The 26,895-nt window shown below is 36.0% G+C and overlaps 3 protein-coding genes across 6 annotated transcripts; 1 reads left to right on the forward strand and 2 right to left on the reverse strand.

The window, feature by feature from the left end:
- The first annotated feature begins 364 nt into the window (after nt 1-364).
- On the forward strand, nt 365-6,559 carry LOC132313646 (DNA-damage-repair/toleration protein DRT111, chloroplastic). The gene is made up of 2 exons (XM_059812521.1): nt 365-1,466; nt 6,013-6,559. Exons 1-2 carry the CDS (start codon nt 603-605, stop codon nt 6,307-6,309), a joined length of 1,161 nt encoding a protein of 386 aa, XP_059668504.1. The 5' UTR covers nt 365-602; the 3' UTR covers nt 6,310-6,559.
- A 1,087-nt stretch (nt 6,560-7,646) lies between these two features.
- On the reverse strand, nt 7,647-8,349 carry LOC132280744 (BES1/BZR1 homolog protein 3-like). The gene is made up of 2 exons (XM_059782471.1): nt 8,104-8,349; nt 7,647-8,030 (listed from the first exon to the last, which is right to left on the reverse strand). The coding sequence occupies exons 1-2, from the start codon at nt 8,347-8,349 to the stop codon at nt 7,647-7,649; spliced, it is 630 nt and encodes a 209-aa protein (XP_059638454.1).
- Nucleotides 8,350-13,200: 4,851 nt separating this feature from the next.
- Nucleotides 13,201-23,041, reverse strand: LOC132313654 (homeobox-leucine zipper protein HOX32-like). Of its 4 annotated transcripts, none has more exons than XM_059812540.1 (19): nt 22,651-23,031; nt 22,068-22,539; nt 18,998-19,157; nt 18,332-18,444; nt 18,139-18,229; nt 17,944-18,039; nt 17,702-17,815; nt 17,517-17,600; nt 16,946-17,101; nt 16,768-16,842; nt 16,581-16,687; nt 16,123-16,312; nt 15,730-15,918; nt 15,569-15,649; nt 15,341-15,475; nt 14,627-14,952; nt 14,164-14,275; nt 13,894-14,043; nt 13,201-13,736 (listed from the first exon to the last, which is right to left on the reverse strand). In XM_059812540.1, exons 2-19 carry the CDS (start codon nt 22,262-22,264, stop codon nt 13,590-13,592), a joined length of 2,523 nt encoding a protein of 840 aa, XP_059668523.1. In that variant the 5' UTR covers nt 22,265-22,539; nt 22,651-23,031; the 3' UTR covers nt 13,201-13,589. The 4 variants fall into 4 exon arrangements, with proteins under 4 accessions (XP_059668523.1, XP_059668541.1, XP_059668515.1 ...); XM_059812558.1 differs by lacking the exon at nt 22,651-23,031 and adding an exon at nt 20,186-20,230 and having other exon boundaries at nt 22,068-22,132; XM_059812532.1 differs by having other exon boundaries at nt 22,068-23,031.
- Nucleotides 23,042-26,895: the final 3,854 nt, after the last annotated feature.

Below are 26,895 nucleotides of genomic sequence, written 5' to 3' on the forward strand. Positions count from 1 at the left end.
TTTTTAATGAAGCTTTGTAAATATTAGATTTATCTTTATTTTTGTAAAAGACAATATCTAAATAAAATGGTATGATGGTAAATTTATTAAAATAATTTTTTCTTTTCTTTTCTGGATAACATTTTTAATTAGTTTTTTTTTTTTTTTGAAAAAAATAAGTTAAAACGTTTAATGAAACTTTGTAAATATTTGATTTGTCTTTATTTTTATAAAAGATAATATTTGGTGGTAAATTTATTAAAGTAGTTTGCGTTTTTTTCTTCTTCTAAACATATTTACTTTTATTTTTTTATTATTTTTTTCTTTTCTTTATTTTCTCTTGTAAAAAAATATATATATATATATAACAGAGTTTTATATTTTTATGTTAACTATATTAATAATCTCAATTTGACATCCCTTCTCCTCAATTGTGGTTTGTGTAAGATGTGTTCTGCACTTACACCGGAGGAGATCAGATTCTCTTCAGTGAAATTAAACCCTAATATTGTCAACCATCTGTATATTTCAATCGTTTAGCTCTTCTCATCCGTTTTCTCTCTGTAGTTGATTCAAGCTGAGAGGGCTTACGAAGATCACTGTCTGAAATCAATAGTTGTACAATGCTTGGTGGATTGTACGGAGATCTCCCACCACCTTCATCCACATCTACAGATGACGAAAGAATCAACAATTCGTCCAATGTGTGGTCCAGCAGCGCCAAAATGGCTCCCCCGACGCTGCGCAAACCGGCGTCGCTCTTTGCCCCGCCGCAGACCGTTCTGAAGGCCCAGAACAAACCCAAAACCCTAACTTCCGCGCAACCAAAGATTGTTAGTGCCTCGGTGGCTCTGCCGCCTATGGTGGTGGCTGACGACAGGGCGAGGAGCCCTTTTTTCCAGCCGGCACTTGTCGGTGTCACGTCGACGGTTATCGAGGAATATGATCCGGCGAGGCCGAATGATTATGAAGAGTATAGGAGAGAGAAGAAGAGGAAGGCGATGGAGGCTGAGATGAGGAGGGAATTGGAGAGGAGGCGGCAGGAGGAGGAGGAGAGGGAGAGGGAGAGGAAAGAGAGAGAGACAACGGAGAGAGAAAAAGAGAAGGATTTTGGGGATTCGAGGTTAAATATTTCTGGCGAAGAAGCATGGAAGCGGCGGGCGGCAATGAGTGGGGCAATGCCGAGGTCGCCTTCTCCGCCGTTGGATGGGGATGGTTTCAATATAGGAAAGTCAGAGTCGGGTGGATTGGGCGTCGGTGTGGGCGGGCAGATGACTGCTGCACAAAGAATGATGGCGAAGATGGGGTGGAAAGAGGGGCAAGGGCTTGGTAAGCAGGAACAGGGGATCACAACTCCGTTAATGGCCAAGAAGACTGATAGACGAGCTGGGGTTATTGTCAATGCAAGCGAGTCTAAGCCAGAGAAGAAGGTGAAGAGTGTGAGCTTCAATGGTCTTCCAACTCGGGTTATGTTGCTCAGAAATATGGTATGCATGATATTAATCTTTTCATTGAACTTGTTAAACCCCTGCTTGTTTGGCGCTATTTGGTTAAATATTATATATTCCATGTGAGATTTGATGAGCATAATTTGATGATTGTGTAGAAGGATGTCACTAAAAAAATGGTCAATTTTTTTTTTTTTTAAAGTGCTATCCAATGGCTACTTTGCCGAAATAATGCATAAACGATTTTGCGAAGTCTTGAAGTGGGAATGTTATTATATATTCTGTTAAAAGCAATTTCGATTGAAATTAGAAGAACTTACTCAAAGAAGATGATAACTTTCATATATTCTGATAAAAGCAACTTCGATTGAAATTAGAAGAATGTACTCAAAGAAGATTATATTTTTTTTAGAAAAAAAGATCTAAAAAAAAACAGTACCAAAAGCGCCCCATAAATGAACATACGTTATAAACCGGAAACAAAGATGATGAGAATAGGCAAAGGCTAAGCCTAAGAGAGAGAAGTCAAGTAATTGATTTCTGTAGTTTGTTGCCAAGGCTTCCAATTGCCTTACGTGCCTCATTTTTCCCAATAAATTATATTGAAGGAGTCCCTCAACCACCGAAACATCTTTGAAATCATGAGCTGACCTCAAACCCTGGACATTCCACCCAATAGGCCTAGACAACGTGTATATAATGTTTCCATTGTAATTCTAAACAGTATGCTTGGGGTTTTGGAAGGAAAGGAAAGGATAATATAGTTCTAAGAAAAAGAGAGAAGAGAAAGAGAAAGTAGCAACTTCTTCCACTGTTTGGAACTTGTTCTCCTTTTGTTTAGTAATTAAAGTAGAAAGAAAAGAAAGCTGGCCTACAGGGACAAAACAACTGCCATTTTTCCTTGAATTCCTTTACTTCCAACTTCTGAACAAGATTTGCCTATAACTTCCTTCGTTTCTTTTTATTTTTTTTCAAACTAAGAATTTTTCTAGATCCCCATTATTCCTAGATTCTCTACGGGAAAATATCAAAGTTGAATTTTGTATTTCCGAAAGAAGAAGGCTTCTAGTTGTGAAGTGTAACAAATGCCTAGGAGTTTTTGGCACCCAAGAGGAGAGAGTAGGTGCAATTTTAAGCTTCAGATCTATTAATCTCCAGTAAATTCAAATGTAAAGGGACAATGTGAAATATTTATACTTTTTAATACTCATCTTTTAATTTTTAAACCTGCCCTCATGTCACATACATAATACTTCTTTAGAAACACTCGGACACTTTATTGGAACAACTTTTGAGGTTTAGAAGGATGATCTGCAAAGCCTGCCTAGGCAAGGCTCAAACCTTCTATTGGAAGCATGGAACACCATTAACTAAGTTGTGTGCTGTCCGGTTTGCGACCGCTACTAGTGTCTGGGAAAGGGTTTCGTGGACTTTGCTGCCTAGGTTTTGAAAAATATTGTTGCCCAACTGTCTTCAACAAAATTTGAGAGTAGGGCTACCCTTTGGGTATAGTTCTGGATCCTCTTAGTTTTCTGTTATTTTATTTTATTATTATTTTTTTAATGATAAAAAATGAGAAGTATTATTAAGATGGATAGAATGATAAATAAAGTTTTACATGGATGAACGATCCTTCAGGTGACATGTATCAAGTGTAATACTGAAAAGAGAAAAGGAAACATAACTTCATAGCAAAACAGGCTACAAGACCCAAACGAACCCTGAAATTGAAATTCCGAAAACCCAGCTCTCTTATTTTATGGATTTTCCATGTATTGAATTTTAGTTTTGATGGTTGTTCTATGCCGAATACAGATTACACTGAATTGTAGGTATTTTTGAGATACCACAGGACGCTTTATTATACTTTTCTTTAGATCGATCGGCTCAAGTTTTGCTGTTAATGTGGAGATTCTAGCTTCTTGTGGAGTGTGTTAGGGAAGCTGCTTCTGTGGATCTTCAGCGCTTGTTTGATTGAGGGGTGTACGACAAATGCTGTGAACTAAGAACACAATCAAGAATCACCCCAGAGAAATAAACACACGCCACACACAAAGAATACAAAGTTTTACGTGGTTCGGCAAATCCTACGTCCATAGTGCAGATCGAGCAAAAGATTTCACTATGTGAAAATCAGGAGATTACAAGTTTCAGCCCTCAAACCCTAGCTCTCTCTCTCATTCTCTTTCTTGCGGACCCTCAATGGCCCTATATACTGGGCTATAAGAGAATTATATACTCGGGTTACCTGACCCAAAAGAGAAAACGGGTCATGTTTTTTTTCTTTTCACCGAAACAAATTTCGGGCCACAACATCACAAGGGGGGATGTTGAGGTTGCCAGTTGGGTAAGACCTTTTTGGAACTGAGGTGGGTGCTTATGATTTGTAGCTTTAGCTATTTGGATTGCGAGCTGTTAGCTCACTGAAAGCTTTAACGTTTGTTTTAGGGTTTCCCAATTACAATAAATTCTAAATCCCCAAGATTTTGGAATTTTTTATTTTCTAAAGAACAAGATAAAAAATCCTTTGAAAATAAGTAGCTTTGACATTTAAGAATTGATCTGGATTGAAGTGGCTGTTGAGGAAACTGTGGTTGTAATATTTGTTCACAAGAATTTTGTAGAGCATATATTATTTGGAAAAATATTCTACAGAAGACATCAGGTTTAAGTGTGGTTATCAAATCCTCAAATTTTAGGACAAGGGAAACTATTGGCTCATCACGCTTGAATTTTTTTTAACGTATCGTTAGTTAAAATGATGCATTCATAATATGGCATGTCTAATATGAGTGTTTCACTCGTTTTGAAGTTTCTGAGAAGGAGCATATTATCATGGTTTCCAATGGAACTTATAGTGAAATTGGAAATTTGGAATACATTCTTCCCTTCCTTGTAACGGCATGACAGAAACATTATCTATGCACACACTTGTCCTGTCAAGTTTGGCATACGCTTTGCACGTTTCTAAGTGTTCAGTCAATGACACCATGATAATATGCTCCAACATATTTTCAGTTTTTGTAAAACTAAGCATTTCGGTTTAAGCCATGGTTTGACGTTGGAAATGATTGAAATTTGGTTGTTTGAGGGAAGTAAGGACGATGAGGGATAAATTTTGTTGAAATATTAGTCATTTTCTTAAAATGGGTTTTTAAGCGTGGTTGGAATTGGGGAGATTGAAATCCTTTGGTAATGTTTGATGTGAAGACACTCCTCATGCAGCCTCCAAGTGGCATTCCCCAATATGTTCAGTATCATGGCAAAGAAGGAAGCTATGGTTGGCCATTACCTTTCTAGATTGGCAAACAAAGTTACGTGGATCTCGCTGTTCTCTTGAGAGATTTTTAGAAAGAATCTTTGGCAATCTATTGCAGTAGTTTGAGTTGTATGGTTAGTGATGGGAGGAGCTGGTCTCTAAATATTTTCTTTTCAACAACTTTATGCAATCAAGCAAATAGTCAAGTACACTGTTATAGAGAGCGATGTCGGAGTTGATTTTTACATGAAAAATCTCTACGGGGAAAAACTGCAGATTTTGTCTAGAGCTTAGTAATCCTCTATGACAAGAAGTACAACATTACTGCCAGTTGCAAGCTCTTTCTCATAATACCATTTGCCACTGCAAGTGCAGTTGTTGTTCTCCACGTCATGTATTTCTCCTCACGTTCCATCTTTCTCACAGTGATTGCTAGCCAACAGCCTCCTTCTCACCAACCATGGCCTGCTCGTCACGGGTCAAAACTTGTACACACAAGTTGAACGCTTTCTAATATAACTTTACTTATCAAAAAAAAAAAAAAAAAAACTCATACACACAATGAAGCAGTCCAACCGGAACAGTCTTAAATTAAACAACTCGAAATATCAATATGCTCTACGAAAAACCCAATCAGCATTCTTATTCAGGTCTGTCGTGGAAGCTTGCAGATATATCAACTTGAATAAGTAAAGAGGACATAAATGTTTGCCTTTTGGGCATATAGATCTGAACGGTAAACCCGGATAATTGCATTCGTGCAGTTTTGATTTACCTCTTTCCCCTCATGCTGATGCTCTGCTCCCTCTTTTGTCCAATATGAGAATGAAGCTTGATGTATCAATTTTTTCAAAATGTTAGATTTATATGGTTCTCTTTACTAAGAAGTTCCATGACAAGGCTTTGCACAGATGAATATGGATGAACTTGGTTCTTATACTTCAGGTAACAAGAAGATTGCTGCTGATTGGTTCTTCCCGCCAATATTGGTCATTGATGGCTAATGCATATCTCCTCCCCCCAGGAGAGAATTTCTGTTCTCTGTAGTCCAGTGTTTGCATATGTACCCACTTCCACATCTGATGCGTTCTTGATTGTAAACATCATTATTTGTTTTCTTTTTCTTAACTTCTTTTTGTTGTTTTTCTTTGGAAAATGTATTGATCTAACCTTGAATCAATTTTATCCTACTCCCAATGGCAAATTCTTGTCTCATTATTTTTGTTAATATTTTATTTTGTCTTGTGCTTCATGATTGTGAATTGCATATGAAGAAAAGGAATATGAGATTAGATGACTAACAGTGTTGTGGTTTTTTTCTTGAAGGTGGGCCCCGGTGAGGTAGATGACGAACTAGAAGACGAGGTAGGATCAGAGTGTGCCAAGTATGGGACAGTAACTCGGGTTCTCATATTTGAGATAACAGAACCAAATTTCCCAGCTGAAGAGGCAGTTAGAATCTTCGTACAGTTTGAGAGATCAGAAGAAACGACCAAAGCACTTGTTGACCTTGAAGGTCGGTTTTTCGGTGGTAGGGTGGTTCATGCTACTTTCTATGATGAGGAGAGGTTCAATAAGAACGAATTGGCTCCAATGCCAGGAGAAATACCTGGTTTCACTTGAAAAAGTTTCCTCATTTGAAATGCTGATGAAGTATTGAACTTTAAAGAGAAATGTGAGAATTGATGTAAGTGGTATTTGAACATGGAGTAATATTTAGTTTCTGAATTGTTGTTACTTGTTGGTCCAAATCACGGTAGTAACATAAACAGAACAATTTTGTCGAGTGCATGTTACAATTAGTTCACTGTGATCAAGTTGTAACAATTAGTGCAGTTGTGATCTAATTGTGTATATCTTTTTCTGTATTTAAGATTTGTCTCATTAAAATACTTGTTAAAGTAGATCACTCAGGTTGCTTTTAGATCATTGATTGCCATGCCAGCTAACTAATAGAATCTTACTGCTTTTTGTAGGCAGTTTTCCTTTCTTCTTTTTCCACCGGTCACGAAATCTTGACCTAGGGCTTGGAAATTAAGACCTAAAGCCACTGGGACAAAGGTAGAACAGTTTTAAGCACGTAGTTCTTGCTAGTTTTGTAGGACATAGGGTTCATGGCTAGTGCTTTTGTAGGACTGATGTGTAATTGTCTAGTTATGTGTTTGGTGTGGGATTGATGCATAGGATTTTCATTTTATTTTGTTTATTTTTTTGGTAATTGGGGGTAATAGTGATCCTAAATTATTTTAGATATTTTTTATTATTTAGAAATTATTTCTTCAATAAACAATGTATTTTTACAAATTAATCTCACGAGGATTCGGGTGATGATGATGATAATGAATTAATGATTGTCGAGTAATCTAATATAATAAATTGATAATACAGAAATATTATGAAAAGGTTCTCAAGTTGAAAACTTGCAGCATTCTAGAATGTAATTTGATCCTTGCAGCTTAATTTTTCCCCAATGAGAAGATTGAGTTTTGTATCCTTTGTAGTTATTGTCCGTCTAGTTGGAACTTGGCCAAAGTGTGAGAAAGGAGTGAGAATCTTTAAGTCAAAAGTAATAATATAACGATGTGATGCTTGAGATTGTAATATTTGAAAGTGTGTTGTGGACACACACATAAAGTACAAAATCAATCAAACATCTAATTGCTACACTGCTATGTAAAGACTTCTTTGGACTCACGAAGACAGCAAACAAAGTAGAGGACCAGTTAAAATATTAAAATATATATATGTATTTGAGAGACATTTAGTTTTTGGACCATGGAGAGATTGTGACCAAGAAAACTCTCAAAACCAGAGTCCTAAATATATATATTAATAAGTGAAAACAAAAACAAAAACAGTTACTAATATATATATATATATTGAGTTTTTGAGAAACAAAAAGTATGTATTTTTACATGACAAAAGGAAGAAATGTTAGTTCCTAAAGGTCGCGCGCGCCTTTAGGTATGGCGTTGAGGTGAGGCCATGGGAGTATTCTGGTTTGAGGCCCTCGCCTCCTGCAAGTATAGTTGCTGCCGCTGATACGCCACCGTCACGGCAGACGAAGGTCCGCCGTCCGTGGAGGAGCCGGTTACGGTGGAGGGTTGGTTTATTCCGACATCTAGCATCCCGTACATGTACGGGGCGAGACCGCCTTGAGTCGTCGAAGCAGCAACGCCACCGGAGTAGTAGAGAGAAGTGGCGGGCTCGCCGAATCCCGTAACGGAGTCTCTGTCAGTCACGCGGCGAGGCGACACCGTAGTCGAACACTCTCCGCCTCCAATCCGTATCGAAGTGCTGCTGCTTCCCTTTCGGGTGCCGCAGAGTGGACAGACATTAGAACCCTAAAAAATGAAAGACAGAACCAATAAAAAAAATAGTTCGCTAGAAAATTTGAAGATAGGAAATGAATTTTACATTGGTGGTGGTGGTCGAGGTGGAGCGGTAGGTGGTGCCGTCGGGGTCAACGACCCAGCCGGCTTCTTTAGCGAGCTCGCGGAGGACTTGGTTGATGTCGGCGCGAGGGGAGAGGCGGTAACCACCGTGCTTGCGGAGGCCGTGGAGAATGTTGGTGGTGATGGACCTCCTCCGCCTCTCTCTCATCTTGGTCCTCTCCTTGTCAGCTGCACTTCGAGTGTTGTTGCCACTACTCTCACTATCCATCATCATCTCTCTTTCTCCTTGTATGTATCTCCGGCCTCTTCCTTCCTCTTCCTATGCGTCCTTAATTCATCCCTCCCTCTCTCTCTCTCTCTACCTCTACAAGTACTGTTTCTCTCTCTATCTCAATCTTAAGGGATTGTTTGGGAATTTTATGATGCACCGTTATTAATGTGATCGGACGGATTTCAGAGTTGATTCAAAGTATATATATATATATGTATGTATGTATATATATGTATGTATGTATGTATGTGTACGGGGCTGAATTGAAATGGTTTTGCATGACAAGAAGTTAGAAGAATCACAATTGCATGTCTGTGTCTATGTAATTGATAGGCATATCACGCGCTGGGAATGAGAGAGAGAGAGGCGGCTGCGGATCAGAGTATGAGGCGGTGTAGACAGAGGCAATCATGAGAGTGAGAAAGAAAAGGCCAGTATCTTTGTTATTGATCGGAGTTTGCTATTGCCACTTCAATTAATTTTTTTAATTACGTAATTAAAATTTTGATTGAATTATCCCTCTAAAGAAACTGCAATAGGTACTCTTCTAATTATGAATGTATTTATTAAATTGTACTCATGTTATTTAATTTATAAAAAAAAAAAAAAAAGAACAGAAAAAAAAAAAAAAAAAAGTGAATTGTAAGTGAGAAAAGTGGGCGCTTCCCATCCATTTTATTGATTATTGTGTAAGAGTAGTTGTTGAAAAATATTTTTTGAAATATGTTGAACAACATTTATTGAAATAAATAAAATAATCGATTCAAACATTGTATGTTATGAAGAGGTCTTGGAATCCGGTGCAATATAACACAAATTTATTTTTGAACAGTTTATAGCACACAAACAGTTGATTATGTGTGCGTGATTACACAAGTGTGTTGTTACTCGTTTGATGTCCGTGTACTCTAGAAGATTTGGGCTCTATGAATACAGATCCAATTATGTGAAAATTAGAAGGCGTTAAAATCCGGTTTGGTACAACACAAATGATATAATACGGTTCACAGTGTACAATTGGTTGATTATGTGTGCTGTGAGTTAAAATTAGATGTTAAGTAGCATGAATAAAATCATGTTTTATTTTGAATATAATTTAAATTAATTATTATATGAGAGTAGGCAAGGAGAGTGCTCTCATTGTGAGATCGAATACTCAGTTGTTGAATTGTGACGCGGACTTCACCATAGTCTGTCAATCCAAAATACTCCCCAAGTTCACAGTGAAGCATTCGAAACTCTTCCAATACTTTGTTTAAAAAAACATTAATACTGCATAATATATCTTAGTGAGTTTATGCAGCTTCAATGAAGAGTCTCATAATCAAATTTTTTTTTTTCTCTCATGTGTCTTCTCTTTCAATATTTGGAGTTCCTTTGATTTCCTGATGATTCCACTAAAACTTAATCCTGAAAGCACACTGGATCTCTGTTTCTTGTGTATAGAAAGACTAGGGTTTGCTATACTGTAAAACCTGAGACTCAACATGCAAACTTTAACGCTGCTCCTCAGATTTTCTTGAAGAAATACTAGTGTTGCCCAAGAATTGACTCGGGAGGGGGGGGGGGGGGGTTGGATAATTTTTGCAATATAGAAAAACAATTTCAAGCAAAGTACTTAACATAATTGTGCAATTATAAAGATAAGAAATAAACAATTAAATAGCACAATTATAAGAGAGATAAGGGAATAGAAATTGCAAACATTGACTCGACGATTTTAGCGAGGTTCGGAAATTCCTACTCCTCGGCTCAAGACTCTTCTTGAGACTTTCCAATCCACTATGGCTTCTCCTTATGGGTGGAGAGCAAACTTTTACATGAAGCAAGACTTTGCTTCTTTTCCTTGCTAGGAGAACACCCTTTTCCTAGACTTCTTTTGGGTCACACCAACCCTTACAAGTTTATAGAAAAGATTGTAATTGAAATACAAGATTGAATCTCTCTATACAAACTTTGGCTCTCAACTAAAATATATATGAATATCAATGAAGCTCAAACTCTATAAATGAAATGAATGAGAGAAGATGATATAAGTGAAGAACAAAAGTTCTAATGAACTCAATAAGATCTCTCAAGTGTAGAACAGAACAAAAGCTCTATGAAGATTCAAATTAGAGCAAAAGCCCTTTGAATCCTAAGTTAAATCTCTCAAGATTTGTATATGAGTGAATAAGAGAGATGAAGAGAAGATTTGAGAACAAAAGTTCTCTTTAATGCAATGTGAAGGCTTTCAAATGATGTTTCTTAGTTATTAAGACATTCCCACTCTATTTATAGAGTTTCCAAGCTCAATATAGCTGTTGGGAGTTGAATGCACGAGGGTCGAGAAGAAAAAAGCCGTTGCAGTTGAAATCTGCAGATCTGCGACCAAACCGGTTGACATGAGGATAAACCGGTTGACATCTTGGCTTGAATCAGTTGATGTGTACTCCAAACCGGTTGACAACTACTTATGAACCAGTTGATGTATTTTGCAAACCAGTCGACATCTCTTGCAAACCAGTCGACATATACTGAGCTCCATTTGGACATTTGCTACTGCCTAGATACCGGTCAACATGTGTGTCAAACCGGTCGACATGTGTGAGCTTCAGCTTGGATTTTTGCCACTGCCTAGATACCGGTCGACATATGTATCAAACCAGTCGACGTGTGTATTAACAGTTTTGACAGACAGCTTATGCATAGGACTTTCAGGACAGGACATCTGCACACAACTTATTTCCATTGAAAACATTTAAGTAAATGTCTTTACTTTAATTTACTTTAAGTTTACAATATAAATAAGGAAGTACCCCCTATTTGGATTCAATAAAAAATACTAAAAAATTGAAATCCAACTAAATCAAAATGTAAAAATTCAGTTTTAGTACAAATTTGGATTTCCGACAGTTTTGGTAAAAATGAATCCTTATGTAGACCAATGTAGACTTGGTCAAAAATTCTGATAAAATCAGTTTAGGCTAGTTTAAGTATAAAGAGTTATTACCGGGAAAAATTAATTTGAAATAATCATTATTTCAAAAATCCATTTTTCACACTTAGCCAAAAATACAGTTTTTTATGACGCGCATTCTGGGGTCCTAATGTCCGTTACCAACTCATGGTAATGAAGACTTCTCATGCCTTAATTGTTGACCAATATGAATTTTATGATTGATGTGCATGGTCTTAGCATTTCTAGCACAAGTAATGAGTTCTTTCAAAGCTTATGCAAGCTTGAACTAACTCACTCTTTAGCAAAGACTCCATATGTCAATTGCTAATGGATATAAGAACACATGAATGATGATATGATATGCATGGTCCTATAGAGATGAGCTTCAAATGGATTCATAGATACTTTGACATTGAATCCTAAACACTTACCATCCTATCTACCATTTTCTTTAAGCTTTGTTCATGATCTTTAGGTTTTGAGGTAGTCTTGCTTTCTTCCTTCCTTTGAGTTGCTTTCTTGCTCATTGTAGTCCAAGCTATTTTTCTTTGCAACTTCAACTCTTCTTTGTATCCATTTCTTTCCTTGATGTAATCTTGAATAATGGAATACTTGAAATGGTCTTTATGATCTTTATTAAGGTTCTTCTTTGAATATAAGTCATCTATAACACTCAATGTGAACATTAGTCCTTAAACACCATTAATGGGTTGTTATCATCAAAACAACTAGATTGTCATTGGATGAAATCTTTAAAGTCAACAACTAAGAAATTTACATAGGTGGTGGATAGGCTTACAGGTTCGTGCATATTTATTATTATGGACATTCATCGTCAAAAATTTACATAGGTGGTGGATAGGTTTATATGCTCATGCATATCTATTATTATGGTCAAACATTCGTCATCATACATGATGCATGACATAAATTAGAACATACTGTTGTTATTCGTGATTAAGTATGTTGTTAGATTTATGCATATCAATCATCTTTATATTAAGAGTGTCTGTTTAGTCTAGCTGTATCTTCTTATATTTTAAAATAGACGGAAAACATGAGAGCATGCAAAAGAAAAAAGAAAAATACAACTTTTTATATATCATATGACTTCTGATTTTATTGCACAGTTTGCACCAGAAAAGCTATTAATAAATTGGGACCAACAATTACTGTAGGATAATGAAGATAGCTTGGTAATTAGGAACACCTCCTGATCTTGTTTTGTACAAATACATTTAATGAGCTTCCACCTAGACGGATTGGCTTGGTTTGATTTTAATTTGTTTTGTTTTACCAGGTACAACTCGGAGCTCAAGTTGAAATTTCGGATACACTTGCTTTCTACCACATCGTTTCAAACGAAGTTTTACCATAACATTCCTCTAAATTGGAACCGGTATGGAAATGATTCAATATTAACTTAAATGAAACTTGGTAAATTACTGTAACGATTAAAAGATCAACCTTGACTTTATTACAATTGAGAGAATTGACGACATGCCAATACCTACGACAAAATAACACGTGAACCATTGACCAGACCAACCCAACCCAACCATAATTTGAAATATAAACACACACATACATACATACATATACATATACATATATATATATATATATATATGTAGTATAAATAAAATAAAAGCTTAAAAAATTTAATTGAAATTCGGGTTTGAGTTAAGCTGGGTTACTGATACCTCAAACCAATCCCAACCCTAATTGTATAAATTGTTACCCAACCTTGTAAAAAATTGGGCTAGGGTAGAGTTGGGTTTGGGTGACCCGCCCATGTTGCACCCCTAATATATTATATTATATATATAGAGACAGACACAAGCATATGATATGGACCTCTGGACCTCATAACTACTTCTTTAGCTAGAAAACAAGAGACAGTATGATGAATCTATGTCAATGCTACTAGAAATTACCATTCCTGATGAAATTGACCAAAACAAAAAATCAAATCAGGCAACAAACTGACCCCTCTGCTGCCAATATTCTCCATCTTGATTGAAATCCCAACTAACTTCTTGAGACATTCAACAAACCTAATAGGAGGCTGACCCCTCTACTGCCAATATTCTCCATCTTGATTGAAATCCCAACTAACTTCTTGAGACATTCAAGATAATTGAAATAGATGGCATTACTGTAACCACTAAGCAAAACATAATCACATGTGCCCCCATGCATACATAGATTGGCAGATGAGTCTACATTTACCTAAACAAAATGCATAAAATAACTTAAAGAGCTAGTACAAATTCTTGGAGCCATATGTTTTTGCTCATACAAAAGACCAGTTTATGAACATGAAAGCCAAGCAGTGACTGGAATCATCATCATTGAGCACTTTCCATGCTATGGCTTGGTCATAAGACACCAGCCTACCCATGCTAGACACACATATCCCTGCCGGCAAATACGTGTATCCCTGCAGTACAATAAATAAACATCATCAATACAATGTGGCTTTTGTTGATCCAATGATTTTTAAAAGGAATTTTTTTTAAGAGGAATAGTTCTTACAGTTCACTCGTGATTCTCACCAAGGCTTAGTAAGTAATTTTTACTTGTGGTGGTGGTCTCACCTGTTGCATGATCTTAGAGAACTCTAAGAGTAGAATTTTCCGACCAGCTTCGTTGAGAATCTTATCCAGCATTATGTCTTGAAGGGCCACAAGAGTAGTTTCAAGCATGTCAAGCCCTGCCTGGTTTGCAAAGGTGAAAACTGGAGATGCCTACAATTATAATTTTGATAATCATGTTAAACCACTTCATAGTTGAAGCAAAGACTGACAAAGCAGCCTCCTTATTGACTTAAAATGGATGACATTTTAAAACAGGTTTGACTTGATTACATTTGTCTTTGTAGAGCAGCACAATATCGCATCTGAGTGGTGCCAAAGTTGTTTCAAGACAGCATCACCAGCTTGCGAGTTGATCTGAAAGAGTTGTCCGCCAGTGTGGATCCTAAAACAACATATTACAAGCAGAAAGCAAGGTGTGTCAGAGATCACAAGAGAAGAAGGAAGAACACAACATGTTTATATTGACTCTTCAAGCATCATCACAGTGCAGATGTTGCTGTAGAGTTTTTATTTAAAACAAGTAAAGATGTAGCCATTCAATCAAACATTTTCACATAAATGACTAAAGCATACTCGAATTGACATTTTAAATTGTGATTGCTTTCTGTTGAAGTTAAACACGGATGGTGACTGACAGTTGAAAATCATATATTCTTCAGTTCTCTTGTATTATGTTTAATGGGAATTTAATAGTAATGGAGTAAAATAATTGTATTTTAATTTGAAACAATACCTGTAGCTCCTGCAAATCCATCGTGCTAAAGTAAGAGCCTCAGGTGAACCAGGAAGTGGTTTTGGCCCCATATGGGTGCTGAGCCTAGAGGGGGCAATAGCCATAGCAAGCCTCTGAACAGAGCTAACAACACTGCGCAAGTACTGGCGAGCCATAGCAGCCACATTGTTTTGAAAGTGGTTCTCAAAAGTGAATTGGAATGCAATAGTCAGAACGGACCTAAGGTTATAACTGCTCAGATCAGCTTCACCAGCAGGACGTACACCTCCAGGACCCACTTCGAGTGTAGAAGCCAAATCTAACGTTCGAGTTGCAGTAGGCCCATCCTACAATGTGTACAAAAAAAAGGATGCTTAAGTGAATGGTGAAGATAACTAAAAAGATCATGTTTCAGTTATGTAATGAGAGGTTCACTTTACAAAAAAAGATTAAAGAAATGCAAGACTTTACATTCGCTTTTCTAACATTTGGGAGGTTCTCCCTTGCTAATTTATATTTATTTATTATTTTTACACATATACATATATCATTCAGGTAATGTTTTCTAAAAATGAGGTTCTCCCTTGCTAATTTTTATTTATTATATATATATATATATATATATGTGCGTGTATATATATATACATATATATATCATGCAGGTAATGTTTTCTAAAAATGATTTTTGTTATATAAAAAATTATTCAGAGCATAAACAGAGATAAGTCACCAAACTGATTTAGGTTCCAGTGGTATAACACGGAAACCAGATGGCAGCAAAGGAGCATCATCAACAAATGATTCATCAATAGGTGCAAAAACAAGTTGAGCACAGGCACCAGTTGCATTCTCATCAACTCCACTGCATAACTGCCATGGTAGACTTGAGAAAAATTAGTACAAGAAAATGCATACCATCAACAAAATACCATTTTTATATATGAACAGAATAAATAGCCCGACCTGTAGTAAATACATATCTTGTGACAAAGCTATGTCCTCAGGGGAGAATGCACGACTTTCTAGCCGAACCACCTCCAAAAACTATAACGGGAGAAAAACATGATCAAATTCATAGTGCCTTAAATTAAAATGAACAAGACAATAGTGGACAAAAGAGTTACCTCCTCGTGCTCTGCAGCATGACTCAGAGGTAATATGACCTGGCTGCTAGGAAAGCCACCAGATCTGGCACAAGGAACCGCATGAGGACTAGCTTTAAGAGATGCATTAGAGTAAGCATCAACCCCATGGTCTGCCCATTCAGAACGGTGCTCCCTTAGGAAACGCACAAGCAAAGCAGGAGAAACATTCTGCATAACAAGATGAAAGCAGTTAGTAAGTAATACACCAAATAAACAAACACTGACAAGGAACTTTAACCAATTTTTTTTTCGAAAAAAAAGGCTGGAAAGAGAGGAATATGAAATGAAACGGGTTTAAGCCAGCCAAAAATTGGCAACTGCTGAGAGGATTTCATCCTAAATAGGTCCCATATAGCTAACTCATTTAAGTACCTGAAGAAGCATTGATGCCTTTGCGCACAGCACCCCCCCAAAAGTTGGGAGCATTGACAATGTGTTGTATTGAGACCAGAGATATTTGCTTGGAGATGAGTTTATAGCAATTGTCACATCTTCAACACCATCACTAACCATAATTGACCAACCATCATCCACAAACCCATTAAGAGCATCATTGAATCCCCTGAGAACCAATTTCCATAACTTTCAGGTAAAGGAGGAAAAATATCAAACCATAACCAGCATATACAGACATGCTAGGTTGCAATGTCTCATAAACCTAACCGAGTACCATCCACCCAGCCAGCAGGTGGATCAGTTCCCTGCAATTTACCCAGTGGGTCAGTCCAGGTCGGCTTGGTCATCAACAGATGATAAACCCAGCTGACACGACATGTTCAACAAATCCACTTTGCCCAGATTTCACCATACTGAGAGGTAGAATGCCGCACCTGAACATTCTCTGACTAAATGTCCTTAATACAGCAGGTTGGTGAGCCCCACCATACTGAATTTCTCCACTGGTTTCCTGTGCAATTTGTCGAATGTGTCGCAAGGCCTGCATATAACATTAACAATGATAAAAATGAGAAGGCAAAAGCTAACCAAAATATAGATGTAACCCAGGAATGTTCTTACAGCCATAGTCATTTTCTGAGCAAGAATTTTGGATGATTCATAAAGTGGCCTGAGAACTTCAGGAACGCTCCATGCCTAAATCACACAACAGGTATATTTTAAAAGGAGGGAAAACGAAGAAACCAAAATTTTAAGTATGAAATAAACTGCGAAGAGCTGGTTTGATCTAATCCTTTACATTCAAGTCGAAGTGATCAACAATGTGAACCATGGAGCCACCACCCTCACAAGGCCGTATTAGGTAACCACTAGGCAGCATTTCCGCTCTCACAAAACATGAAACAGAAGGCCCCGTTGGGACACCAGTGGAAGAAGTCAACGACCTCTCGCATATCTGCAGGTTTAATTTTAAAACCATCAACACAAAAAGCATACATTGGGAACTTTTCAAGGGTTGTCATTTACTACTGCTATGAGTCCCTCAAAATAATCTGGAACAGGTTCCGGTTCAAGAATCACTTCAATGCCAAGAAAAAGCATTACCAGATTGCAGATAATGGGTACGAGTGATTTGTAACCAAAGTGACTTCAAAACTTGCAAACAATTTTTTGAATGGAGAAATTGGTTTTCGATTTTTTTTCAAATTTATTATTTTACCCGAAAATAGATGCTTACATTGTTTTGGTCAAATGTCTTTGTAAGAAGTTACATACGCACAAACAAGTAAAAGCACAAGTAATTTGGGTAAATTAATATAGAAGAAAGGGAAAATTCAAAACAAAATTTGGAGTCAAGCTCAAAGATTTACCACTATACTTCCATCTTCTAAATTTGTAGTATATCTCAGCGTCCAAAAGTCACGAGCTGATGCCAATGTTGTTGGTGCGTAAGTCTAAGGGGGAAGAGTAGAAGCTTTAAAATAGTTTCATACCCAAGTGAAAATGAGAAATTTCAAATCTCGTGACCAAGTTTTGGTTTGCAAGTACAACAAACCTGCATGTATATGAGTTCTATTGTCCCCCCATTTCCAGCAGGGATTACACTCAATACATCAAGGCAACGGCAGTCATGAAACCAAGATAAACGATCTTTAAGGATTTCAGCGACCTGAAACATGATTCATCACAAACTATACACTAAAACTAAGGGAAACCAAGCCATTTTTCTATCCAGATGATACAAATAAAAAAGGAAAAAAGAAAAAAGAACATCAAAACAAAATTCAAGGTTACTACCTTTGTGGGCTCTAGACTCACAAGACCACAGGCTCGTGCTGCTACACCACTACAATTGTGGGAAACAGCAATGATTCCAATAGAATCCGGACCAGGCTACAAAAAAATCAATGGGATTTTTACATATTGAAACTAAAATGAAGTATATAAAAGTTTAAAAGATAAATAAATAAACAAATGAATAGAAGGAAATACCTTCATCCCAATCATTTGGACCCAGCTGACAGCAGTCCCAGTAGCCTTAGAAAGGAACTCTGTCAGGGTCTCCTCAGCTATTGCGAGAAGACTGAGACACACAAACGCAAGGGGAAAAAAAAGAAGACTTATTCATACCAACTGTGAAGAAAAAATATGTTGGAATTGGCATAAAGGAAAGAGATTTAATTACCCGGCTGGGTTGTTAGCATCCCTCTGTGGACCCTGAGATGTTGGATTTTGCTGTTGATGCTGACCACTCACGACCACAGACTCGCAGCTAGTGTCTGTGGTTGTTGTGGATGCCTGATACAGTCCATTAAATATTCCTTAATAAATAAGATCATGTAAAAAATAAAATCATGCGCAGGAGCAATAAGGCAGGGAAGAGAATATAGGATTTACAAACTCTCAACCTATAGAAACCAAAAGTAGGATACATATTCAACTCAACTCAACAAAGCATCTTCCTAACCTCAGTCAAACCACACGCTATTATAAAGTAGGTCGACTTCATGAATCATGTTTTGTCTTTCCACTCTAAGTCATAACCTCAGTCAAACCACATGCTATTATAAATTGTCCTACTATCTCAACTCATACTAATTGATCTTCCCTAGCATTACCCTAAAAAAAAAAAAAGGAAGGGAGGGGAGGGGAGGGGGACCAAGAGCCAACTAATAAATTAATTAAAAAATCATTGTAAGTGGAAAATTGGACAACCATATAATTTCTAACAAAATAAATAATTTGGGAAAAAAATTCTGAGGAGAACAACGCGCTTCCCTTTATGGTAGCAAGAGAAAAAACCAGGTAATGTTAAAAAAGAGGAGCCTGTGGGAGAAGGCATAAATCTTACATTCTGGATTTGCTGGCGCGTCAATCCATTCTCATAAACCAAGTGTGAGACCTGCTTCTGCAAGCGGTCATTCTCCTCCATCAACAGTTTGTTCATGGCACTCAGCTTCCTGTTTACAGTCTGGAGGCGAGAAGCTTCCTTCTTCTGTTTTTCGCGGCATCTACCCAAGAAAATATAAGCAAAATGTTAATTGGAGAACAGATTCTTCATCCAACATATATTGCTCAAGGAGAAAAATTAGTATAGCGTTCAACTATTGGTAAGAAAAAAAAAAAACTTGACAAGAAGAAAGAAAGACTTTAATTCAGGAAAAGAAAGACTTTATATAAATATGGCATAGATGACTTTAGATTGAGGGTCAAGTGTTAGGGGAAATGCTATCAAGAAGTCACCCACATGGCAAGAGTCATGAGCTCTTGACGGTTAATACGAAATTTCTTATAAGATTGCTTCGATTTTGACTTTTTATTTAAAGATCTCGAAACCTTTCAGTCCAGTGGTCAACAAATAATGAGAGACCTTCTGAGCCTTACTCATAGCATTATCAGCATTCTGATAGCACTTCAATGTCGAAGTTTTAAAGCGAACAGATCCACCAACAAAACAAGAACTAGATCAACTTTGTATCCCATGGCATCAAAGCGACAAACACTGGCACATTTAACTAGCCAATATAATATTTTTAAAATCGTCAGGATGCAATAGTATGTTCACTGAAAAATGAACCTGTACCATTTCTCTTTCCATTTGAAGGGCTTTGCCATTATAGAACATGGGATTCTATGGGAGCAATGATAAAGATAAATAGGTATGAAAAGAGCAAGACTTTACTCTTTTTGTTTCCGAAACAACTCTCATCAACTAGCACTATAGAAAGAAAAAAACAAGTATCTATGATTATCAAAGGAATTTATTGCAAATCACAGGGACATTCCGAGGTGAAAACCTTGCCATACGACAATGAGAGACAGAGACCTTCCGTATGTAAAAAAGGAATAAATAAATCAATCCAATTCCGGGAGGCTTCATGAAGTGCTTCTTTAAGAGTCATTTCACTGAATATTGATAAAATACATTATTGATTGAATAAACCCAGTATTTTTTTCTATTTCATCCTTATTCATTCTTCCATCTACACTTTTTTGTTTGTATCTACGTAACTGAAACCATAGAATACAGGGTCATTACCACTAACAATAGTGACTGCAACCATTGCTTTCTCCTAAAAATGATCTACAAGCGACAAAAGTAAATTAGTCCCAGGAACTGCAAAACACAAGATGAATCTAAACTTATTCCAAAATGCTAATAGAATGAAATGGAATAGTTTTGTACCTATACGACATTCACATACACCCTTATGGAAAACACAATGAATCTGAGTAGTTATCTCTAAAAAAATAGCTGATAAACTCAGAAACAACAATATGAAACATCACAGAAAAAAAAAAATCATATCACCTCAAGTTCTAAATTATGCTTCCCTAATCATTTGTTTATTTTTCCCATTTTTGTTTCCATTGTTATAGCATCTGCTGCAAAAATTAAAATAAAGAGAAAACATTGCAAAATATTTAACAAGAAAGATTAACTCGAAAATATTATGAAACAAAGGATATACTAGTGTAATCCTAAAACGATGTTCAGAAGAAACAGATCAGTTTTTATTTTCTTTCATTTAATTCCAAATTTACCCAAAATAGGTAAGTGAAAAGATACCCATTATTCATAGAAAACCCCAACTGAACAAGAACAGAGAAAACCAATAGAAATAACAGGATGATGTTCATCAAAAGTAAATGAATTGGCTGTCACTAACTATCTCTTATTTCAAAACTACCCAGAAATAGAGTAGGCCGTTAACAAAATTTCAGAAATACTTCATTTAATGTTGAAAGTAAAATAAGTGATGACTAAATAAAATAAAATTTTTGATAAACTTCCACATCTTCTCAGAAACCACAGGGAAGAAAAAAGACAAGAAAATACGATAAAATATGGATAATCAAAAAACATTATACGAAAAAGAGAATAAAGCGACCGCAAAATCATAATCAGAGATTCAGGACCTTTTGTCCACATCATAATGACACGACCACATGAATGATTAATGCAAACCAAGACAAACCACCACTATTACTCCAAAATAACATCGTGTAGTTTTCAACAGAAAGATTTTTAGGCTCAAGTAAAAATAGTAAAACAAATTGAACAGAACACAACAAAACACGAATCCAACTCCAACAATTGTATATAACAGAACATAGGGATTCAATCCTTGTTAGAACTACATATTTTCTCTTCAACTAAAATCTATAAAATAGGAAGCTCAACCAAGAATAGAAACCATTTCGAAGAATAATGTTCCATACTAATTTAAAGAAAATATTCAAGCAAAACAATATTTTCACTCTTTTTACCCATTTTCTAAAATTGAGCAACAACCCCCCCCCCCCCCCCCCCAAAAAAAAATAAATAAATAAATTTGTTGCAGTGATTAAAAGGACGCGATAAAAGACTAGTCCACTGAGAGCGGTCAGTGTGTGTAAAATAATGCCGGAAATTAGATATAGAACAAGTGTATGATTATCCAATCTCCATGTCCCTTATCAAGTCTACCAAAACTAGTAATGGCTTTTTTAACCAAACAAAGCTTGACCAACCATGCATGACCAGGTAAAGACAGCACATTTAAACCAAAAACAAGAACAAATCAGCCACATCCATCACACAATCTATCTTTTTATTCCGCCCCAGCTTTAAGCCTTGAGAAAAAAGGAACAAAGCAATAATTTTTTTTCTAGGAGAAGGCGAAAACAAGAAATAGCAAACCAATAAGTACCCATATTACAAATCCTTACTCTCCTAATTCCAAGAATACACAAAAGAGAAAACATTGACAAAACAACAACAAATCAATCATACCCATATATCATTTCTCATTATACTTTAAACCAAACTAAAAATCAAACCAGATAATAGAAACTGAAAATGTTAAAACCCCAGATAAATTAATCGCCACATAAAATAACTCATTTTTTTTCAACAAACAACAAATAGATAGTGATACCTGCGATTCTGAAACCAGACTTTTATCTGTTTAGGCTCAATGTTAGAGAGAATAGCACATTCTCTAACAAGCTGTTGCCTCCTCAAAGAACTAGGTTTTGGGCATTCCAAGTACACTCTCTCTAAGGCCTCCACTTGTTCGGGTGTATATCTAACGTACTTACTCGCATCCATCTCTTTGTGCATCGAAAAGGCCATTAAAACACAACCCAACAAAGAAAGAAAATTACCCAAAACAAATACGAAAACAGACTGACTCAGAAAGAGTATGAGAGTGTTTAGAGCTTTGGGTTCACAGTTTCAACACTGAAATGGTGATTATTGCTATGTACAGGCAAGCTCTCCACCGAGAGAGCGAGCCTCCTCTCTCACTCATCAGACTTTCTCTCTCCTTCACAGTAGACGAGAGTGTGGAAGAGCTTGAACAGGGTGCTCTGGTCTTTATCTCAGACGCCAATCTCGAGAATTTCAGTCTAGAGAGAGAAAATTGAGAGAGAAACAAATCAACCCACAGAAAGAATAGAGGGCATGAGAGAGAACAAAACAAACACCCAATGCGCAAATGAAGGCCAGGTATCAAATACCTTCGTATGTTTTGATCTGAGAATCAAAATGTGTCTCTTTCTCTTTATATTTCCTCTCTCTACAAAATAAACCTGAATTGACTTAAATGGGAATGCAGAGGGTCTGTTTTTATTGAACCAGAGTGTGCCACAGGCGTTCTTAGACAACAAAAGGGGTAGCTGTTGGCTGTAGGTTTCTCTCTATCTCTTCCCTCTCTCTTTCTCTCTCTAGAAAAAAATATATACTCCGTATCCGTTCAAAGCACCGTTTTCTCTCTCTTATGATGTAATCATGTAATGTAGCAGAATGAGACGTATGGATGTCAATTTAAAAAAAAAAAAAAAAAAATTTGATGTATGGATGTGGATCATGCGGTGAAAAACTGAAACTGTGGGCATGTGACATTTTTGGGGTGCATATATATGAAAAAGAGCATGCAATGGGGAGGTGTGAATTAGAGATAAAATGATAAATTTTTGCTTTGCTGGATGCATATACTGTAATCATGTATGTGGGGTGTGTGTGTATATGTATGTATGTTTGTATGGGTTAATGTAATTTGAACGGGTTGACCCGGAGACAGATACCGGTATTATTGGTGTAGGCCCATTAGAAGGTTGGGATTTGAGGCCTCGAGGCTTGTATTAAGGACACCAGATACTGTTCCACAAACCCAGTGAGGAAGGAAGGAGGTGATGGGGTTTCTTGCAAAAAGAGGTTGGGCACAAATTTTGAGCAACAAAATTGAGTTTTTTTTTTTTTTTTTTGGGGCAATGGTCATGAGACTTCCTCTCGGTAAAACCAGAGAGAAGAAAAGAAAGAAATGATAGTATTAATTATGAAAAGGAAAGAAATAATAATACCAATTATTTATATTTATGTTTTCATAAATTATGAAAAAATGATAACATTCTCGTTTGGAAAAGTTATAAGAGGGAAAAGTAAAAAGGAAAAGAAAAGAACAACAATCAAATCACTATCATAATCTTTTATAATATGAGACTTGAGTGATATAACAACTTTTTTCTTTTAAACTAGTTTTGAAATTAAGAAAATATTACTTAATCACTATCATTTATCTCCAAAATCCTCCCCTTTTTGCAAGGATAGAATATGAGGTATTTGGAGGGATAGAAGGCCAAATTTTCCATTTTTTTTTTCTCAATCTAAGACAACCTAAACACTATACTTTCTTTTCTTTTTTATCCAAACGCTCCAAATCATTCAATCAAACATGAATGAAAAATGATAGACCAATCTACAACCATTCAATCAAACATTAATAAAAAATGATACATCAAATGTGTTGTGTGAATGGAGATGTGACCATATTAGCATCATGTGGTGAGATTCATGTCCCACTCACGTATTCTCTATTTAATGTTCTCTAAATTCAGAGAATGTCTCATTACTAATCATGAATATATTTATTTATCACTTTCTTATAGATATCACTTTCTTTCTTGTTATAGTTGGTTTCAGTTTGGATATCAGTGATGTCTCCGGATCCCCTCTTATGAAGGGGATTTTGTGTCTTGGCCATATATTGCACTATATACAATATTATAAAATAATATTGTAACGTAGTAATTACATATGCATTGTAAAATTATTATATAAACCACGTGAATTGTTGCACAAGTGATCACATGATGAAAGAGCACATCCGCAAATGATAGATAGCTTGATTCTATACACACAGAAAACATATCTAAACGTGCTGCTAATAAGGTTATTATGCAATGTTTTTCAAAACATGAAAAATCGTCAAACCACGCTCTAAAAGGTTGACATTTGGCGAAAAGGGGTTTCATATTTTGAAAGCATCCAAGGCATATAGTCGCTCCTCAAGCTCCAAAGTGCTCACTCCTGGAGCTTCAAAGCGCTCTCTCTTTCTCTGTGTTGTGTGAGTGATACACATACATACATACATACATACATATATATATATATATATATATATATATATATACATATAATATATACATACATACATACACACACACACACACACATATATATATATATATAATTGATGGAGGTTTAGGAGGAGTCAATGGATGGATACACGGATTCACTCGGTGTCTGCTTGTCCCCCTAGCCATATGATGATGGTGAAGCTCTTTCTATTCCTATAACTTCTCTTTATATACCTTTCCTTTTTGGAAGATGGTCACATAAAATATGGTCTTTGGGACACTATAGTCCCACCCTAGGGCAAAGTCCACTGAGGAAGTCCCTTTCCAGCCTTAGCCAGAGAGGTTTTTCATCTTTTGGCATGCACCAAAAGAAAGTTTTGACACTCCATATAAGGCCCACACTAGCATGTTTCTCACTCTAGAATTATGTGTCTTTGCTTTGCTTCCATTTTACATCTCCTCCTCCTCTGACCAGTTCTAGCTCTATGATATATCTATATTTATACATACAAAACCATATAAAAGGATCCAATAGGACACAAAAAGGTTTCATGGGTTGACTGCCACTGTGTAATTAATGGTATTAATCATATGAAGTATCTCCATGCAATATTCCCTTTCAACTTTTTTTCTTTTTTTTTCTTTTTTTTTTTCTTATTTAAGTTTATTAATGTAATTTTTGAACTCAATGTGTGTATTACATGCATGCACCTATCATGCATCACTTTCAAAATTCGAAGAGCTACTTTGATAAAATAAGAATATTATCTATCAATATTGTCAAGTATTTATCATTCTTATACTAGTTAATTAGTATATTATTTTGCAATACATTTTTTTCTTATAATTTTTCATTTTTTATCAAACACATTGTGTCCTCTACAGTCAATGCCTGACTCTGTTCCTAACTAACCACTTTCCTTATAATACAGTCAATTTATGCTGACTTTGACTTGAAAATTATTTTTCCTATTAGCACAGAAAACTTGTAACTATGATTCACAATTGCGGCATCATTCGCGATCACGGTGTAACGAATTCGGGTAAATATCGATATAAATCAACCGAACTGACTGATTTATAGATGTTCGTAACAATATTGGACCTTTGAAAAATGATTACGAACTGACCGATACGATGAACCATGTTTGTAACTCACAATACAATTAGAGCCAATATATGGTGGATTTCCTACTCTCTCACACACACTCTCCCTCTCCGTAATACATTGTATCCATCCTAGTATATATGTAGTTTCTTTTTACCCATACATGTTTTGTGTTTTTTTTTTTTTTCTTTCTTGGTAAGTCCTATATGCATGCATTTTGTTTTTTTTGTATATATGTATTTAGTTCAAATTTGGGTGGGAGGAGGTGTTGTTTGGATGTGATTTTGTCAAAGTCCTACTTTACCCGGTGGGTCAGAAGTAACATCTACTACAAGTGATAAGAATCTGACCTAAACAAGTCCAAGTCCTACTACATCAACCAACAACTCAATTTCCAGATAAGAGTTGAAAAGATCATGTAGGTCCTAAAGAGACAAGACCAAGCAACGTTAGAAATACATTGGCCAAAAGGGAAATGATTCAAGAGTAGAAAACTTTGGAAATAAGAGAGATATATATATATATATATAAACAAAAAAAAAAAAAAAAAAAAAAAAAGGTAATTGTGGTATGTTGAATTTTTGAGTAACCATACCCCTTTGGTGGGGAGATAATTGGGACATCATGTTGTTTGAATAAGACATTACTCAAATCATTGACAATGGTGAACAGTGAAAGCCACTCTTTTGACTACATTTCAGATACTCTCATGTTATTTTTCTAATGAATAAATTAATAGCAAGAAAAAGTAGCTCTTGTTATCATCATTTAGTGCTCTAGATTTCTCAGCTACAACCTCACAAATTAGCTATACATTTTTTAAGGCTATTTTTGGCAGGAATTGAAGCTTTAGATTTGAAATTGGAATTAGTCGAATTAGAGAAAAACAACTCATAAAATTGAACCAAAATTTTCTCTAATTCTACTGATTCTAATTTTAAGGCTCCAATTCCATATCGCTAAATAGAGCTTAATACAAATCTCAACTACATTATTATCATAGAACTATATTTTTAGAACAATATTACTCTAATCAATAATTTAAACCTACAACACTAGTGGACAGGCTTTTATCCCCTTAATATATTTTAAGTGATAAACATGAGTCTCCCTTAAAACATATATAGGGGTAGATAAGTCTTTCACTAGTGTTCCGGCCCAAATATCATTTTTCAAATTTTTATGGCCTGAGCTTAAAACGTGTTCTGGTAATATATCCCAAAGCTTGATCCTAAATC

The sequence above is a fragment of the Cornus florida genome, unplaced genomic scaffold (assembly GCF_030987335.1).
Source record: "Cornus florida cultivar Cherokee Brave unplaced genomic scaffold, ASM3098733v1 CherokeeBrave_3.0.0_Hap2_Chr01, whole genome shotgun sequence".
In the NCBI taxonomy this organism is placed as follows: domain Eukaryota; kingdom Viridiplantae; phylum Streptophyta; class Magnoliopsida; order Cornales; family Cornaceae; genus Cornus; species Cornus florida.

Excerpts from the sequence above, each read along its gene's own strand:
- LOC132313654 (XM_059812540.1), bottom strand. The coding sequence starts at position 22,264 with ATGGCCTTTTCGATGCACAAAGAGATGGATGCGAGTAAGTACGTTAGA. Across the intron at positions 17,601-17,701 it reads TAGAACTCATATACATGCAG|ACTTACGCACCAACAACATT; the intron begins GTTTGTTGTACT and ends CTTCCCCCTTAG. Across the intron at positions 15,476-15,568 it reads AAGATATGTATTTACTACAG|TTATGCAGTGGAGTTGATGA; the intron begins GTCGGGCTATTT and ends CTACCATGGCAG.
- LOC132280744 (XM_059782471.1), bottom strand. The coding sequence starts at position 8,349 with ATGGATAGTGAGAGTAGTGGCAACAACACTCGAAGTGCAGCTGACAAG. Across the intron at positions 8,031-8,103 it reads CCTCGACCACCACCACCAAT|GGTTCTAATGTCTGTCCACT; the intron begins GTAAAATTCATT and ends TTCATTTTTTAG.
- LOC132313646 (XM_059812521.1), top strand. The coding sequence starts at position 603 with ATGCTTGGTGGATTGTACGGAGATCTCCCACCACCTTCATCCACATCT. Across the intron at positions 1,467-6,012 it reads TTATGTTGCTCAGAAATATG|GTGGGCCCCGGTGAGGTAGA; the intron begins GTATGCATGATA and ends TTTTTCTTGAAG.